Source organism: Lepidochelys olivacea, assembly GCF_965140295.1.
Source record: "Lepidochelys olivacea isolate rLepOli2 genome assembly, chromosome: 13".
NCBI classification, from domain to species: Eukaryota; Metazoa; Chordata; order Testudines; family Cheloniidae; genus Lepidochelys; species Lepidochelys olivacea.
In genome coordinates this window covers 2,549,604-2,563,519 of record NC_140423.1, presented here as the reverse complement: position 1 = coordinate 2,563,519, position 13,916 = coordinate 2,549,604, and the positions used below count along the sequence as shown (strand labels likewise).

The 13,916-nt window shown below is 46.2% G+C and overlaps 2 protein-coding genes across 10 annotated transcripts in view; one reads left to right on the top strand and one right to left on the bottom strand.

Moving 5' to 3' along the window:
* TTLL9 (tubulin tyrosine ligase like 9) overlaps window positions 1–2,154 on the top strand; it is a 35,514-nt gene extending 33,360 nt beyond the window's left edge. For 3 of the 6 annotated variants that reach the window (XM_084645832.1, XM_084645830.1, XM_084645827.1), the window contains 2 exons: window positions 154–267; window positions 885–2,154. In XM_084645832.1, the coding sequence (XP_084501958.1) occupies window positions 154–267; window positions 885–1,182 (412 nt within the window). In that variant the 3' untranslated portion in view covers window positions 1,183–2,154. The remainder of the gene's footprint in view (window positions 1–153; window positions 268–884) is intronic. The other 3 variants (XM_084645828.1, XM_084645831.1, XM_084645829.1) reach the window with 3 other exon arrangements.
* A 1,833-nt stretch (window positions 2,155–3,987) lies between these two features.
* Window positions 3,988–12,620, bottom strand: PDRG1 (p53 and DNA damage regulated 1). 4 transcript variants are annotated; one of them, XM_084645838.1, is made up of 5 exons: window positions 12,407–12,620; window positions 10,889–10,964; window positions 10,352–10,426; window positions 5,406–5,522; window positions 3,988–5,014 (listed from the first exon to the last, which is right to left on the bottom strand). In XM_084645838.1, the coding sequence occupies exons 1-5, from the start codon at window positions 12,467–12,469 to the stop codon at window positions 4,926–4,928; spliced, it is 420 nt and encodes a 139-aa protein (XP_084501964.1). In that variant the 5' UTR covers window positions 12,470–12,620; the 3' UTR covers window positions 3,988–4,925. The 4 variants fall into 4 exon arrangements, with proteins under 4 accessions (XP_084501964.1, XP_084501963.1, XP_084501962.1 ...); XM_084645837.1 differs by lacking the exon at window positions 12,407–12,620 and adding an exon at window positions 11,681–12,291; XM_084645836.1 differs by lacking the exon at window positions 12,407–12,620 and adding an exon at window positions 11,660–12,145.
* Between the last annotated feature and the right edge of the window lie 1,296 nt (window positions 12,621–13,916).

Here is a 13,916-nt window from a genome sequence, read left to right as displayed (position 1 = left end):
GAATGATGTCTGGGGTTCGATTCCCTGTCACTTCACTCCCTCCTACCTGCTCTGCAGCAGTGCAATGAGGGTTCCCTAGACAGGCATTTCTGTTAGGTGGACAGATTGCTTAGCTGTCTGCTTCCCTCTAATTCACTGCTGTTCTCTCTACAGCTGGCTTCTTGAGGTTAATGCTTCTCCCTCACTCACTGCCAGTAGTCAGGAGGACTATGAGCTCAAATGTTGCCTTCTCAAGGACACATTGCATATTGTGGACATGGAGGGCAGGTGGGTGAAAAAACTAGTTTACTGCTCTCCATGAGTCTTACCAAAGCGTGTGAAATGTATCTGAGCTAGTCCTCCAGCTTCTGTAGACAAAAGATCGGACTCAAGGCTGCAGGTTTGTCATGCTGGCATTTGCTTCTCTCACTTGGTGCCACTGCCCTGTGACATATCTAGAACCTTCCAGTGATCCACTGGTGGGTCAGGATCCACCGTTTGGAAAACAGGTTATATAAATTTCTATTTTACACATCAGGAAACTTAAACACTGAGAACACTGTCCCAGTGGCCTTTTCTCAGGGCCACAGATGAAGGTGGTGTGAGAACTGGGTCTTGAACTGGAATTCCTGGCTTCCAGTCTAATGCTCAGACCACATGTCTCTCCTTTCATGCCTCATGTATCCAGCCTCCTGTCCCAGGAAGCTTGCCTTGCATCATTTTATGATTGACGGTGCAATTGTGCTAACCCAAGATATTAATAGTAAATAGCTGCCCATTGCAGCTCTCAGCTGTTTGGTTTTCTCCCTGATCTGCACAGGTTTCCAGCCAATGTGCAGACAGTGAATCAGATAGCTACACAGCCATTGCACATGTACTTTAACACCTTGTATTTGATATTGCAGGCTGACGGGGAAGGAGAAGCGTATTGGGGGCTTTGACCTGATGTGGAATGATGGTCCAGTCAGTAGAGCAGAAGGGAACGTGGATACACCAGTAAATGGAAGCTTCATGGCAAACACACATTTAGGTACTTCACTCATACGCAGATGGCAGGGCATCCCACTCATGGTCCTTAACTGTTTAGACATCACCAAAAGTGCAAAACATACTTTTCCCTCACGAGTAAAAGGACCAGGTGTGAATTATCACATCGTGCTAGCAGAGTGTAGTACCCCTGTGAGGCTAAGTGTGAGGGGGTGAACGTTTTCCAATAGTGGGTGTAAATGATCAAACTATAGGAGCGTTAAAAGCTGATGTGGTGGCAGTAGTAAGATTTTTGGAACTCCTTACCGCATGAGCGAGCACAGGTATTCTTCACCTGCCAGTTCCTTTTAAAAACTGATTCCCAAATGTTCACAATAAAATTGTGACAGCTGTTTATTGTGCACATTTCTAATGTTGGTTGCATATTCTTGTTTTAGGAGCCCACAATAATGCCCAATTCAATCAGGCAGAAAGTGCCTATTGCAGGTTTTCACATAGCACTAAGTAGTTGAATATGCCTTCAGTATTTTCTCTGGTTGTAGCTTCATGCTAACTGATTGGAGCACAGCTTTGTCTGAAAGCAGGTGATTATCTCTACTCTTCACTCTTTGTAAGTCATATGTCACTTTGTTAATGCTTTCATTTCAGGCTACAATAATGACAGGAAAAAACAACTGAAACAGCTCTTCAAACCTCTTCATACCCAGCAGAAAGTTTAATGCTGATCCAGAGCATCAGGAAAGAGAAGTCACTGAGGACTGAGCTCTTTCACTCCCTCTTCCTCCTATCGTGGACCTGCAGTTCTCATTTGTCTCTGGACAGTTTTGCTGCCTCAGCATAGGACTGCTGGCTATTTCTTGGTTCCTTAAGATTTTCCCTGCATGGGAACCTTAGTTAACAAATGAATCCTGTTCATAAGCCAGAGCAACAATAGATGTGGGTTGGCTTTTAACTTGGACATGATGCAATCAGGTATTTTGGTTATGTTCCGTTGTGATTGACCAGTTCTTCAGTAAAGAATTAATCTGTTTTGTTCCACAGCATAGGCTGTAGCAAGGCTGTCAGCTGGCTACTACATATGACTATAGATCAGCGGTACACTCCACATTGCAGACAAAAAGCACTCCTATCCATCACTTTGACTCTGTCTATGTTGCAATGGGTATGAATAAAATATTTAATGCCTCAGTGCTGTTAGAAATCCACAAGAAGTGCTGCTTCACTGGTCCTCAATTTGAGGTTGTTGACTTCAGTAGTTTTCCTTTGAAGTGTAAGCTATAACAGGGGCTATACAGAATTTGCTCAGTAAAATGGAAGCTTTTAAGAAAAGTGGGTATTTGAGCCTCATGCTGCTGCTACTATAGAAACGTGTCAGATCGTAAGACCTGTTGCCATGATACAGTAACAATAACCTTACCGGTAGATTTTATGAAGGCCCTGAGAGTGGCTCCACGACGCTGGTTACATGAAGAGGGCTGTTATAATGAAGGGGTTTAGTACCTTTGAGATAGGAAAAGCAACTTTACCACCCTCTTACAGAAGAGATGTAATTTTCTGGGAAGCTACAGGTGAGGCTATTGGCTAATGGGAATTATTTTTAACTTTGAAATGTGGAATTTAAGCCTTAAGCCTAGAGTGCATAGATTTGCGTTTAGCAGTTAGAAGCTTGTGGCTGTAGCTCTAAACCCTGCACACTCGCTAGTTAAATACAGGCAACTTCTTAAAAGTGCAATCAAGCAAAGCTGACAGATTTATCAAAACAGCCCCTGTCTTAAGGAGAGTGGAACAAGCCTATTCTGGTGCAAACCCACTCCTCCTGAGCTCCATTTAAATGTTATACTTGTGCAAAACTGAACAGGGCAGTGGATAGTAGTGTGTATGTGTCTGCCCAGCTGGCTGGGAGACTGGCTGAGGAGCTAACAATTACAGTTGTTCTGTTTAAAGTGTAAACACCTGGTGCTCAAAGCTGTTCACCCTATACGGCAGGAGGCTGAGTGCTAGAAAAAGATGAAGGGTCAGTTACAGTTCTCTGGGCTGAGTGTACAAAATTTCCCCAAACAGATGCAGTTGTTTCACTGGCTTGCTTGCTGTGACCTACTCCCCAGCCCTAAAATGTAAACCAGTGTTTTAAACTAAAATTCCACACCCAAAAGCACTTTCACTAATTTAGGGCACACTTTCAAGCAATGCAAACATTAACAGTGGAAAAAAGAGTGAAAGTGATTCTGCTAGGCCCCAAACTCCCTTTGCTGTATTCAGAGTGAACCAAGTTTCAACCTTATCTCTGACTTTTTCAAAATTAAATAGCAATAACAAGACATAACACACCTACCACTGTCTGCACTATTGAAGCGATGGAATATGAAGGAGAGCTGCTCACGGTAGAATCACCTTAATTCTTTTCCTTTAGTTTTTGCATTAACTGAAAAGTTGTGTGTTTTGTAGAGGATATTAATATATGATTAATATTTACTAAAGTTTACCTGAGCTAGTGTGGGGAAGAAAACCTTCATTTCTAGAGAGACGACAGCAGGCTTTTCTTGTCCCTGTATGTTCCTCTTCCCCAGGCCCGTGCACAAACATAAGCAGTCATATTTACCATTTCATTAGAGCAATTAGGAACAAAGGAATTACTAGACATGGGATTTATCTAGTCCACTATCCTGTTGCCAGTAGCAGCTGCTTCCAACCGCTTCACAGAAAGGTTCAAGAAAACCTGCTGTAGGCAGTTATGGGATAATCTACCCCCAGGGAAGTTTCCTCCTAATTCCCCATCGTACACACACTCCTCCATCTCCACTCCAAATAGTTAGAATTTGTCTAAAACCCTGAAACACGAGGGTGTAATTTTTTAAACACTACTATGGCTCTGGCGAGTCTTGTTATCCACCAGTGTTTAATCCTTTTTTGAATCCTGCAGTTAGCCTCAATGATATATTGTAGCAATGGATTCCATGTGCTAATTGTGTGAAGAAAGTATTTCCTCCTTTTTATCAGTTCTGAATTAATCATTTATCAACATCATTGAATAGCCCTTTATTCTTGTATCAAGACAGGATGAGTAGAGACACCTCTTCTCTCCTCCAGACCATTCACTGGTTTGGATACTTATGTCCCCTTCCCTAATGTAAACAATCCTACTTCTTCCAGATCTCTTCTTACAAGTTTAGACACAGGAGCCTAGCTCAGAAGTAGACCCTTCAGATTAACAGGCACTCAAGTATCTATTAAAAAGAACAGGAGTACTTGTGGCACTTTAGAGACTAACAGATTTATTAGAGCATAAGCTTTCGTGGGCTACAGCCCACTTCAAAGCTTATGCTCTAATAAATTTGTTAGTCTCTAAAGTGCTACAAGTACTCCTGTTCTTTTTGCAGATACAGACTAACACGGCTGCTACTCTGAAACCTGTCAAGTATCTATTGTACACTTAAAAAAAATCCAGGAATTTTCTTAAGTGTACACTTTAATTGATTCACAATTCTCCTACCACCACAAGCTTACATAACTCAAAGTTTCTTTATTTATTCTTTGAAGACACTATGGATTCACAGTTCTTTCCCTCCTACTCCCTTTCCTGCCAATAGAATGCACTAGCTGTGGAGCTAAGTTACAGAAGTTCATACATAAAAGAGATGCAGTTAGGAATGTCCTGCTCTGATTCTAATAATCCCACTCCCACCCCAGTGATGGCAGGCTGTCAAATAACTAAAAGGGCCAGTGTTCTAGCAAGTCTCTGCAAACTGCAGTATTTAATCCATGATCAACACTGGACCCGAATGATTCCTACCGTGAAAAGATTTCAAAAGCCAAATACTTCTTAGGAAATGTACCACTCGAGAGATACCAGGAGTAAATATGTCTTCACAAGAAATCTGGAGATTGTCCACAGATTTTGTACTGTGAGTGACGGTCTGAATGCACCTTATCAGCAACGTTGAAGTCTCCGTGATGAAGGTCTAGTTTCGTCCTTCCAGTATCTGATTGATTGCTCTCATTTCCTCATGGGTCATGGAGTTCAAGTTAAATCCTTTCAACTCAGGTTTACCTGAGGAAGAACAACAAGCGGGAAATAAAGATATTGTTAAAAAGCATGCTCACTGGCGCCTGGTGAAAGAGTTCTCTAAACAACTGCCAGAACAAGTAGTCTGGAGAAGACACTGCTGTATTTGGCTGCAGAATTGTTCCCATAGTCATCACTGACTGAACTACCAGCAATTAGAAACAACTGATAACATGTTAGTGGTGCACAGTGGGGTCTGCAACAGAACAGTCCCAGGCACATGCCCACAAAACTCGGCAAATATGGGGCTTTTGCTGTAAAGAGAATGGAGGGGAGTTATTCTCGGAATATAATTCATGGATTTTTGGACCTCTTCCCTCCACCCCTCACCTGATTTGTGCTCACAACCAAATGTTTCCTGACCCTTTTCAAATACCTTGAGCTTCAAAGAGACGGTTGACCTTCACTCTCAGCTCTTTCCGAAGTTGGTTTATTTCCTCGTCTAAGTGCTTCTGATCTGAGAAGATAGTGATGATGGTGATAATGAAGCATCCTGGAGTACAGTGAGTTAAGGCAACATCAACTCTGAGTGAGGGGGAACTCTTCTCTGCTGCCTATTCCTTGGATTCTCACTCTCATTAAAACTTGCTGCATTTGTTTTGTCATATAGAAAAAACTAGGTATACAGTTTTCTTTCTACAGAATATACTCATGCCAGATAATCCCTTCCAGTTAAGTATAAGTGAATTGAATGGTAAGAGAAACAAGGTTCTGGAGCCCAAACAGGCTCATCTGTAACTGCATTACAACCTGTCAGAAAAGATATGCCATGAGAGTACTGGGAGCCAAACCGATGGTTTCTTAAAAGTAACCGTAAGCTATCTGGGACAGGTACTGTCTTTTGTTTGGGTGGGGGGGTGTGGGGGAATGTACAGTAACTAATTATCAGGGCCTCTGGGTACTACCACAATACAAACAGTTAATATTTCTAAACCCACCCACTTTCATAGATTTTAAGGACAGAAGGGCCCATTATGATTTTCCAGATTGACCTCCTGCATAGTATACTCCTGGGGGGATTCTGTGCCAAAAAAATTAAAATTCTGCAAAATTATGCATATTTTGTCAAAATAATGCAATATAATCACACCAGTTTCAATTGTTTTCTTAATGTATTTAAACTAAAATACAGAAAAAAAGTCTCAGTAACTATTCAGCGTTTCCTAAACAAATGAAAGTTAAGTTACAAACACTTGGTAACTAATCCCCTGCATTCCAGTTATAATCCTGGAATTTCATTTGAATTACAGAACACCACACAAAAACAAAAAAAAGTAAATATCATTTTAAATTGCTCAGACTTTCACACATGAAAGTCATACAGTTTTGCTAATCATTGTCCTGGACCTGGCTAGGTACTTTGGAAAGTGCTTGGTTCTTATGGTCCTGACATTTTTACTAACTGCTTGGTAAATGTTTTATTTGCCCTCAAAGTCTTTTTTCTTCACGAGGTAAGTAAAATAAATCCTGAGCTGTAATCTAACCCCATTGTGCCACTTTGACACAGGAAAAAAGTGAGAAAGCACATACAGCTTCCTAGCTGAGGATTCCCTTCCTGTCATTTATAAGACTCCTTTACATCACTCTGGCAGTGTAGGGGCCTTGAAACTTTCACAGATTTTCATGCTCCTGGGGGAACTGACTGAGAATCATAGAATATCAGGATTGGAAGGGACCCCAGAAGGTCATCTAGTCCAACCCCCTGCTCGAAGCAGGACCAATTCCCAGTTAAATCATCCCAGCCAGGGCTTTGTCAAGCCTGACCTTAAAAACCTCTAAGGAAGGAGATTCTACCACCTCCCTAGGTAACGCATTCCAATGTTTCACCACCCTCTTAGTGAAAAAGTTTTTCCTAATATCCAATCTAAACCTCCCCCACTGCAACTTGAGACCATTACTCCTCGTTCTGTCATCTGCTACCACTGAGAACAGTCTAGAGCCATCCTCTTTGGAACCCCCTTTCAGGTAGTTGAAAGCAGCTATCAAATCCCCCCTCATTCTTCTCTTCTGCAGGCTAAACAATCCCAGCTCCCTCAGCCTCTCCTCATAAATCACGTGTTCCAGTCCCCTAATCATTTTTGTTGCCCTCTGCTGGACGCTTTCCAATTTTTTCACATCCTTCTTGTAGTGTGGGGCCCAAAACTGGACACAGTACTCCAGATGAGGCCTCACCAATGTCGAATAGAGGGGAACGATCACGTCTCTCGATCTGCTCACTATGCCCCTACTTATACATCCCAAAATGCCATTGGCCTTCTTGGCAACAAGGGCACACTGCTGACTCATATCCAGCTTCTCGTCCACTGTCACCCCTAGGTCCTTTTCCGCAGAACTGCTGCCTAGCCATTCGGTCCCTAGTCTGTAGCTGTGCATTGGGTTCTTCCGTCCTAAGTGCAGGACGCTGCACTTATCCTTATTGAACCTCATCAGATTTCTTTTGGCCCAATCCTCCAATTTGTCTAGGTCCTTCTGTATCCTATCCCTCCCCTCCAGCGTATCTACCCCTCCTCCCAGTTTAGTGTCATCCGCAAATTTGCTGAGAGTGCAATCCACACCATCCTCCAGATCATTTATGAAGATATTGAACAAAACCAGCCCCAGGACCGACCCTTGGGGCACTCCACTTGATACCGGCTGCCAACTAGACATGGAGCCATTGATCACTACCCGTTGAGCCCGACAATCTAGCCAGCTTTCTACCCACCTTATAGTGCATTCATCCAGCCCATACTTCCTTAACTTGCTGACAAGAATACTGTGGGAGACCGTGTCAAAAGCTTTGCTAAAGTCAAGAAACAATACATCCACTGCTTTCCCTTCATCCACAGAACCGATTAGATTAGTCAGGCATGACCTTCCCTTGGTGAATCCATGCTGGCTGTTCCTGATCACTTTCCTCTCATGCAAGTGCTTCAGGATTGATTCTTTGAGGACCTGCTCCATGATTTTTCCAGGGACTGAGGTGAGGCTGACTGGCCTGTAGTTCCCAGGATCCTCCTTCTTCCCTTTTTTAAAGATTGGCACTACATTAGCCTTTTTCCAGTCATCCGGGACTTCCCCGGTTCGCCACGAGTTTTCAAAGATAATGGCCAATGGCTCTGCAATCACAGCCGCCAATTCCTTCAGCACTCTCGGATGCAACTCGTCCGGCCCCATGGACTTGTGCACATCCAGCTTTTCTAAATAGTCCCTAACCACCTCTATCTCCACAGAGGGCTGGCCATCTCTTCCCCATTTTGTGATGCCCAGCGCAGCAGTCTGGGAGCTGACCTTGTTAGTGAAAACAGAGGCAAAAAAAGCATTGAGTACATTAGCTTTTTCCACATCCTCTGTCACTAGGTTGCCTCCCTCATTCAGTAAGGGGCCCACACTTTCCTTGGCTTTCTTCTTGTTGCCAACATACCTGAAGAAACCCTTCTTGTTACTCTTAACATCTCTGGCTAGCTGCAGCTCCAGGTGCGATTTGGCCCTCCTGATATCATTCCTACATGCCCGAGCAATATTTTTATACTCTTCCCTGGTCATATGTCCAACCTTCCACTTCTTGTAAGCTTCTTTTTTATGTTTAAGATCCGCTAGGATTTCACCATTAAGCCAAGCTGGTCGCCTGCTATATTTACTATTCTTTCGAATGGGAACAGTTAACTAATAATAGGAACAATAGGCATGCTGCTACATTTCTGCCCCAGAGAATGAGATCAATTAACTCAGGCAGGCTGCTTCATTTGTGCCTCTAGCCTGCCTCACCCATAATAAAAAGCCCTACCCTTACACACCAGGGAACTGCAGTCACGAGGGACAAAGTCTCTCTCTCTCTCGTTGGCACACAGGTACGCCCAGCCCTGCACCCCTCCTCCTGACGGTGATCACCAGGCACGCACCCCAGCCCCCCCACAATCTCTGAGGCTGCTTCAGGCACGCTGGAACAGATGCGCTGCCTGGGAAGAGACACGTGTCCCCCGGCAGATTTTTTTGTGTTTTTCTGCACGGGGGGGGCACAGAAAAATGCAGACCATATGAATTTTGTGCCGCTGCATGCCGCAGAATCCCCCCCAGGAGTACAGGCCAGACCATTTCACCCAGTTACCCCTGTACTGAGTCCAGTTTTAAAATGTGCCACCTTTCAATTTCATTGAATGCCCCTTTGTTCCTCATATGATAGAGGCAAGTTGAATACAAGTTCCCGATCTACCTTTCTCACCCTTCCTTTTTTTGTATACTTTTATCACATCCCCTCTCTACCAAGGTGGAGAACTAACTCATCTTCCTTTCATAGCAGAGATTTTCTTGTCACTCATCTCTGAAGCCCCTCTAATTCTGCTGCATCCCCTTTGATATGGGGTGGCCCATACCGCACACAGTATCAAAGGGAAGGTGCCCCATTGATTTATAGAATGGTATTCAGATATTTTCCATATTATTCTCCAGCCCGTTCCTTATGCATCCTAAAATTGTTTGTCTTCCTCACAGTTGCTGCCCAGGACTTATAGAACAATACACAGTGATGCCCAGGTTTTTTTCCTAAGCAGTGACAATTAACGTACATCCCAGGGAAATGTATGAGGGGTTCAAATTATCCCCTCTAATGTGTATTTGTCACCACTGAATTCCACCTGCCATTTTGCTGCCCATTTACCTAGCTTGGAAGTTCCTCATCAGCACTACTCCCTCATTTCTTTGACCTAATTTGTTCCTGTACAATTTATACCCAAGTATTAAAATATTAATTTAGCTTTTTACATTTAATCTCCTAATTCCTTAGTAAAAAGTGTAAAGGCTGCACTGTTAAACACTCAGCACAAGCTGGACAGAGGCCACCTCACTTCACAGCCAAGTTAAGGGCCTCTTCCTCTGAATTGCACTCAAGGAAAGTTGTGGGGCACTTTGGAAAGGATATGCAGGGTACATGGCTCACAAAGCAGGTTGACGAGGCAAAGCACTGAACTGGGTGTCAGGAAACTCCAGTTCTACTCCTTGCTCTGCCACTGACAAGCTACTCCCCTTCTCAGTGCCTCAATTTCCCCATGTGTAAAACACAGGTACTGGTACTTAACCTTCTCTGGAAAGCACTCTGAGGCCTAGGGATGAGAAGTGCTATCTAGGAGCTAAGCTTCCAGGCAGTGGTGAGAATAAAAGTTCTGGATATAAAAGCTCTAAGTCAATAAAGACAGACTGGCTCAGCAACCAAATTAGCGCAAGTACCATACTTGTGACACAAGACACCTGTGTATATGTCCAAGGGTATGAAAAAAAAACTTGTTCAATCCTGGCTGAAGCTTGAGAGTTTACAAGCAGGTTTTAGAAATCTGGCATCTGTCTTACCTTTCTGAATCATTTCCTTCGTTTTGGAATTTGGAAGCTGAATAAACATGTTTCCAAAGCAAACCATTGCTTTATCTGAAACAGAAAGACAGCCTGTTTAGATATTTTCATAATGAAACATGCTCCTCTGCATCCTGCTGGGTACAAAATAAATGCAAAATCCAACCAGCAGGCTAGTTTTTGTAGACCCTTCTGTGCTCCATAACAGTCTGCAGAATTGTTTAGGTGTGTGTCTAAGAGCAATTAAGCAAGATTCAGTCTCATGGAACCTGCGTAAGAGTGAGTTAGTCACAACAAACACTGTAATTGACCTTTCCCCAAATCTACCTCCACTCTGAGGCACAAACTCACACAATTACATCCGCAGCTGCAACTGTGTGTTTAATCTGCATGTGCCATTTTGGAAATGTGGCCCTCCATCACTTTGCAGGCAGGGTGTGTCAATTACAAAGATAACACAGCAACTTTGTGTCAGGCATGTCAGAGAGCTGAAAATTTCACAGATGTGAACAGCAGCGCTAACACTGGATCCCTCACCAGAAGGGTCTGGGTCCTTCTGCAGAGCCCTGAGAGCTTCTCGGTTCTGATTCCGCTTTAGATCCAGGTCCACAATCTGGAAAAGAAACACGAACATTCAGATTTCTCCGGCCTAAGGTGAAATCATAACTGTTAGGAGCTGGGTGAAGCCTTGTTTTGGGTTGAGTTAAAATCCCACTGAGAGCCCTAGGTCTGGACTTACCCTGCAATTAACATAACTGCAAGGGCAAGCCCCTGCCCAGGACAAAAGGTGAGTGTGAGGCCCCTGGGACTTTCTGGCCGAGCATCGTTTCGGGGAGGAGTGTGGGATGAGCACAAACACCTGTCAGGGATGGTCTAGAGAATTCTCAGTCCTGCCATGAGTGCAGGGGACCGGACTAGGGGACCGCTCCAGCTCCCTTCCAGTCCTACGAGGGAACACGGGGAAAGGGGGAACGGCCCAGGGCAGAGAAGGAGGCAGAAACAAGCTAGAAAGCCGAGCGGCGCCCGGCGGAGCCCTGGGAGAGCCGGAGAGCCAGCCAGCCAGCGAGCTTTGGGCTCTGGCGGCTAAAGCGGCCGGGGGCTGCGGCTCGGTTCCCGGTTCCCCCCGCGCTGGGGCGAGCAGGGGCTTCCTACCGGCCTGTAAATCGCCCCCCCGCCCCCGTCAGTCCCCCCCCCTCCAGCCGGGGCCCGCCACGGGGCAGCCCCAGGGCCGCTCGGCCTGGCTGGCCGGGGGGTCCCGAGGGGCGCCGCGATGGACCGGGGGAGAGGCCGCCCGCCCGCCCGCGGTACCTGCCGCCGCCCCGCCAGCACCTCCTCCGCCAGCTCCTCCACCTCGGCCAGGTAGCGCAGCACGAACTCGGGCTCCCGCGCCATGGCGCCCGGCCGGTCCGCCCGCAAACCCGCCCGGCCGGGAACCGCGGCCCGCGGGCGCCAGGGGGCCGGGCGGGCCAGAGCCGCCCCTCGGCCCGGGGCCTGGGCCGGGCCCGCCCGCTCCTGCGGCCCCTTGGGCCCCCGGCCGGAGCCCGGCGCCCCTTGGGCCCCGCCGCGGCGAGCGGGCCTGCCGGGCCCTTCCCCGGCTCCCCGCCCGGGGGCTGCCGCCGGGGCCGCTGTTGCCGAGGGCGCCTCCCTGGGGCACGCCCGCTCTGCGGGGCTCGCCGGCCGGTGGGGGTCTCTTGTGGAGGGCGCCCCTGTGCTCGGTCCCAGGCGGTGCCGTCGCCTCGCCTAGGGTGACCGGACCGCCAGTGTGAAAAACCGGGAGAGGCGATGCGGGGTCACAGGCCCCTGGATTTCCCAAAAGAAAGTCCTGAATAGCGGGACTCTCCCTGTCAAACCCGTACACCTGGTCACCCCAGGTCACTTGCGCCGACCCCTCAGCCCCAGCCATATTGCCAGGCGCCTCCCGCTCGCGGGGGGACCATGGCACCCGCCGCTGCCATGCACCTGCCTCTGGGGTGGGAGGTAGCCCTTGCTTAAGGGCAGGCCCTGGCGCAGAATCCTGTCGCGGGTTGGAAGGTCCCGGGGGTAGAGAACCCTTACCCGAATTATAATTGGCCTTGGGGCGAAGGGCACAACGCTGAAAAGTGCCGTGGAATGGCTCATGAGCACCAAGTCAGCGTGGGTTCCTGGCTTCCTGCTCCCTAAGTCCCCCTCTGAGACCACAGAGGTGCACCTGGTTACACCAGATACCAGGGGTCTGTGGGTTTCAGAGCAGCAGCCCTGTCACTCTGTATCCGCAAAAAGAAGAGGAGGACTTGTGCCACCTTAGAGAGACTAACCCATTTATTTGAGCATAAGCTTTCCTGAGCTACAGCTCACTGCATCGGATGTCTGTAGATGATTGATACCCCTAGATGCTGTGCAGCTGCATAATTCTTCCTTCTAATTCTGAATAGGGCAGCATTCGGGATAACTTCAGCTTTCAGCCTAGATATGTGAACTGACTTCTTTACCTTTGGTCCTTGTTACAAGAACTGAGTGTTTCTCTGTGGAGAATGGAGACGTGCTGAATGGAATGCAGGCATCCTGACTACATTTGCAGGGGGCGTTAGTGCATGTCTGTGCGAGAGAGAGAGAAGCAAAAAATCTTCGGTCAAGATGAAGTCGTGTTTATATGGCAAAAATCACTTGAAATTAAACAAATATGTTTTAGAGACTTTCCAGTCAAAAAGAGGACAGCTTAAGTAAATAGCCTCTGAGTTTGAAATAATTGAGAAAGGACAAAGGTATTGTTTGCGGTATAAGAGCAAAAAGGGATGTCAAATACTTGGTGAGGGGTAGGGACTTGGTAGCATCCCCCTCCATGCCTCTTCTGCTGGGTCATTGCCTGAACACTCTTTGTTGCCAAAATACTCTATAAGGGTCTTCTTTACTGGAGAAATGACAGCTGAATATTTAGCAACTCAGGACAGGGAGAGGTTTCTGTGGAAGTGAGTCAGCACCACTCTTGATGAAGCAGCAACTCTGCTGCGTGAAAGAGTAAATTACATTAATGTAATTAAACAGGGGCACTCAATTCATGAAGAGCATCTGTTTAATGCACAAAAGCAATAAAAGTGAGGGATCAGGGCTTCTCCAAGACTGGTCCCTGCCAAGTCACTGAGCAGTTGTCATTAAGGTATTGAAGGCTCTTCCTGGTGTTAAGAACCACTTCAGCTGCAGCTGAAGTCCTTGGAATAATGCAACTTCATGTAACTTTGGAGTCCAGTTATGGATTGCATAAGTGAACAGATTTTGCCAAAGAAATATGTAGGGAAACCTCCCAGAATCTGGATGTAAACTAATATTAATGATTGATTTGCATTAAAGGTTTTTTTGCTGTGCTTGGAAATTGCTTACAATATTAAGTGTCTGCAAGGGTGGGAAATATGTCTGGCTGGGAGGGTGGGAAATGTGTCTGCAAGCTGCATGGAAACTTTTTAAAGGCACCATAATAGAGGTTCAACTTAAATGTACACCCCAAATTAAAAAAAACATAGAAAGAGAACCAAAAAAAAAGAGCCACCGTGACTAAACTACAAAGTAAAAGAAGCAGTGAGAGGCAAAAAGG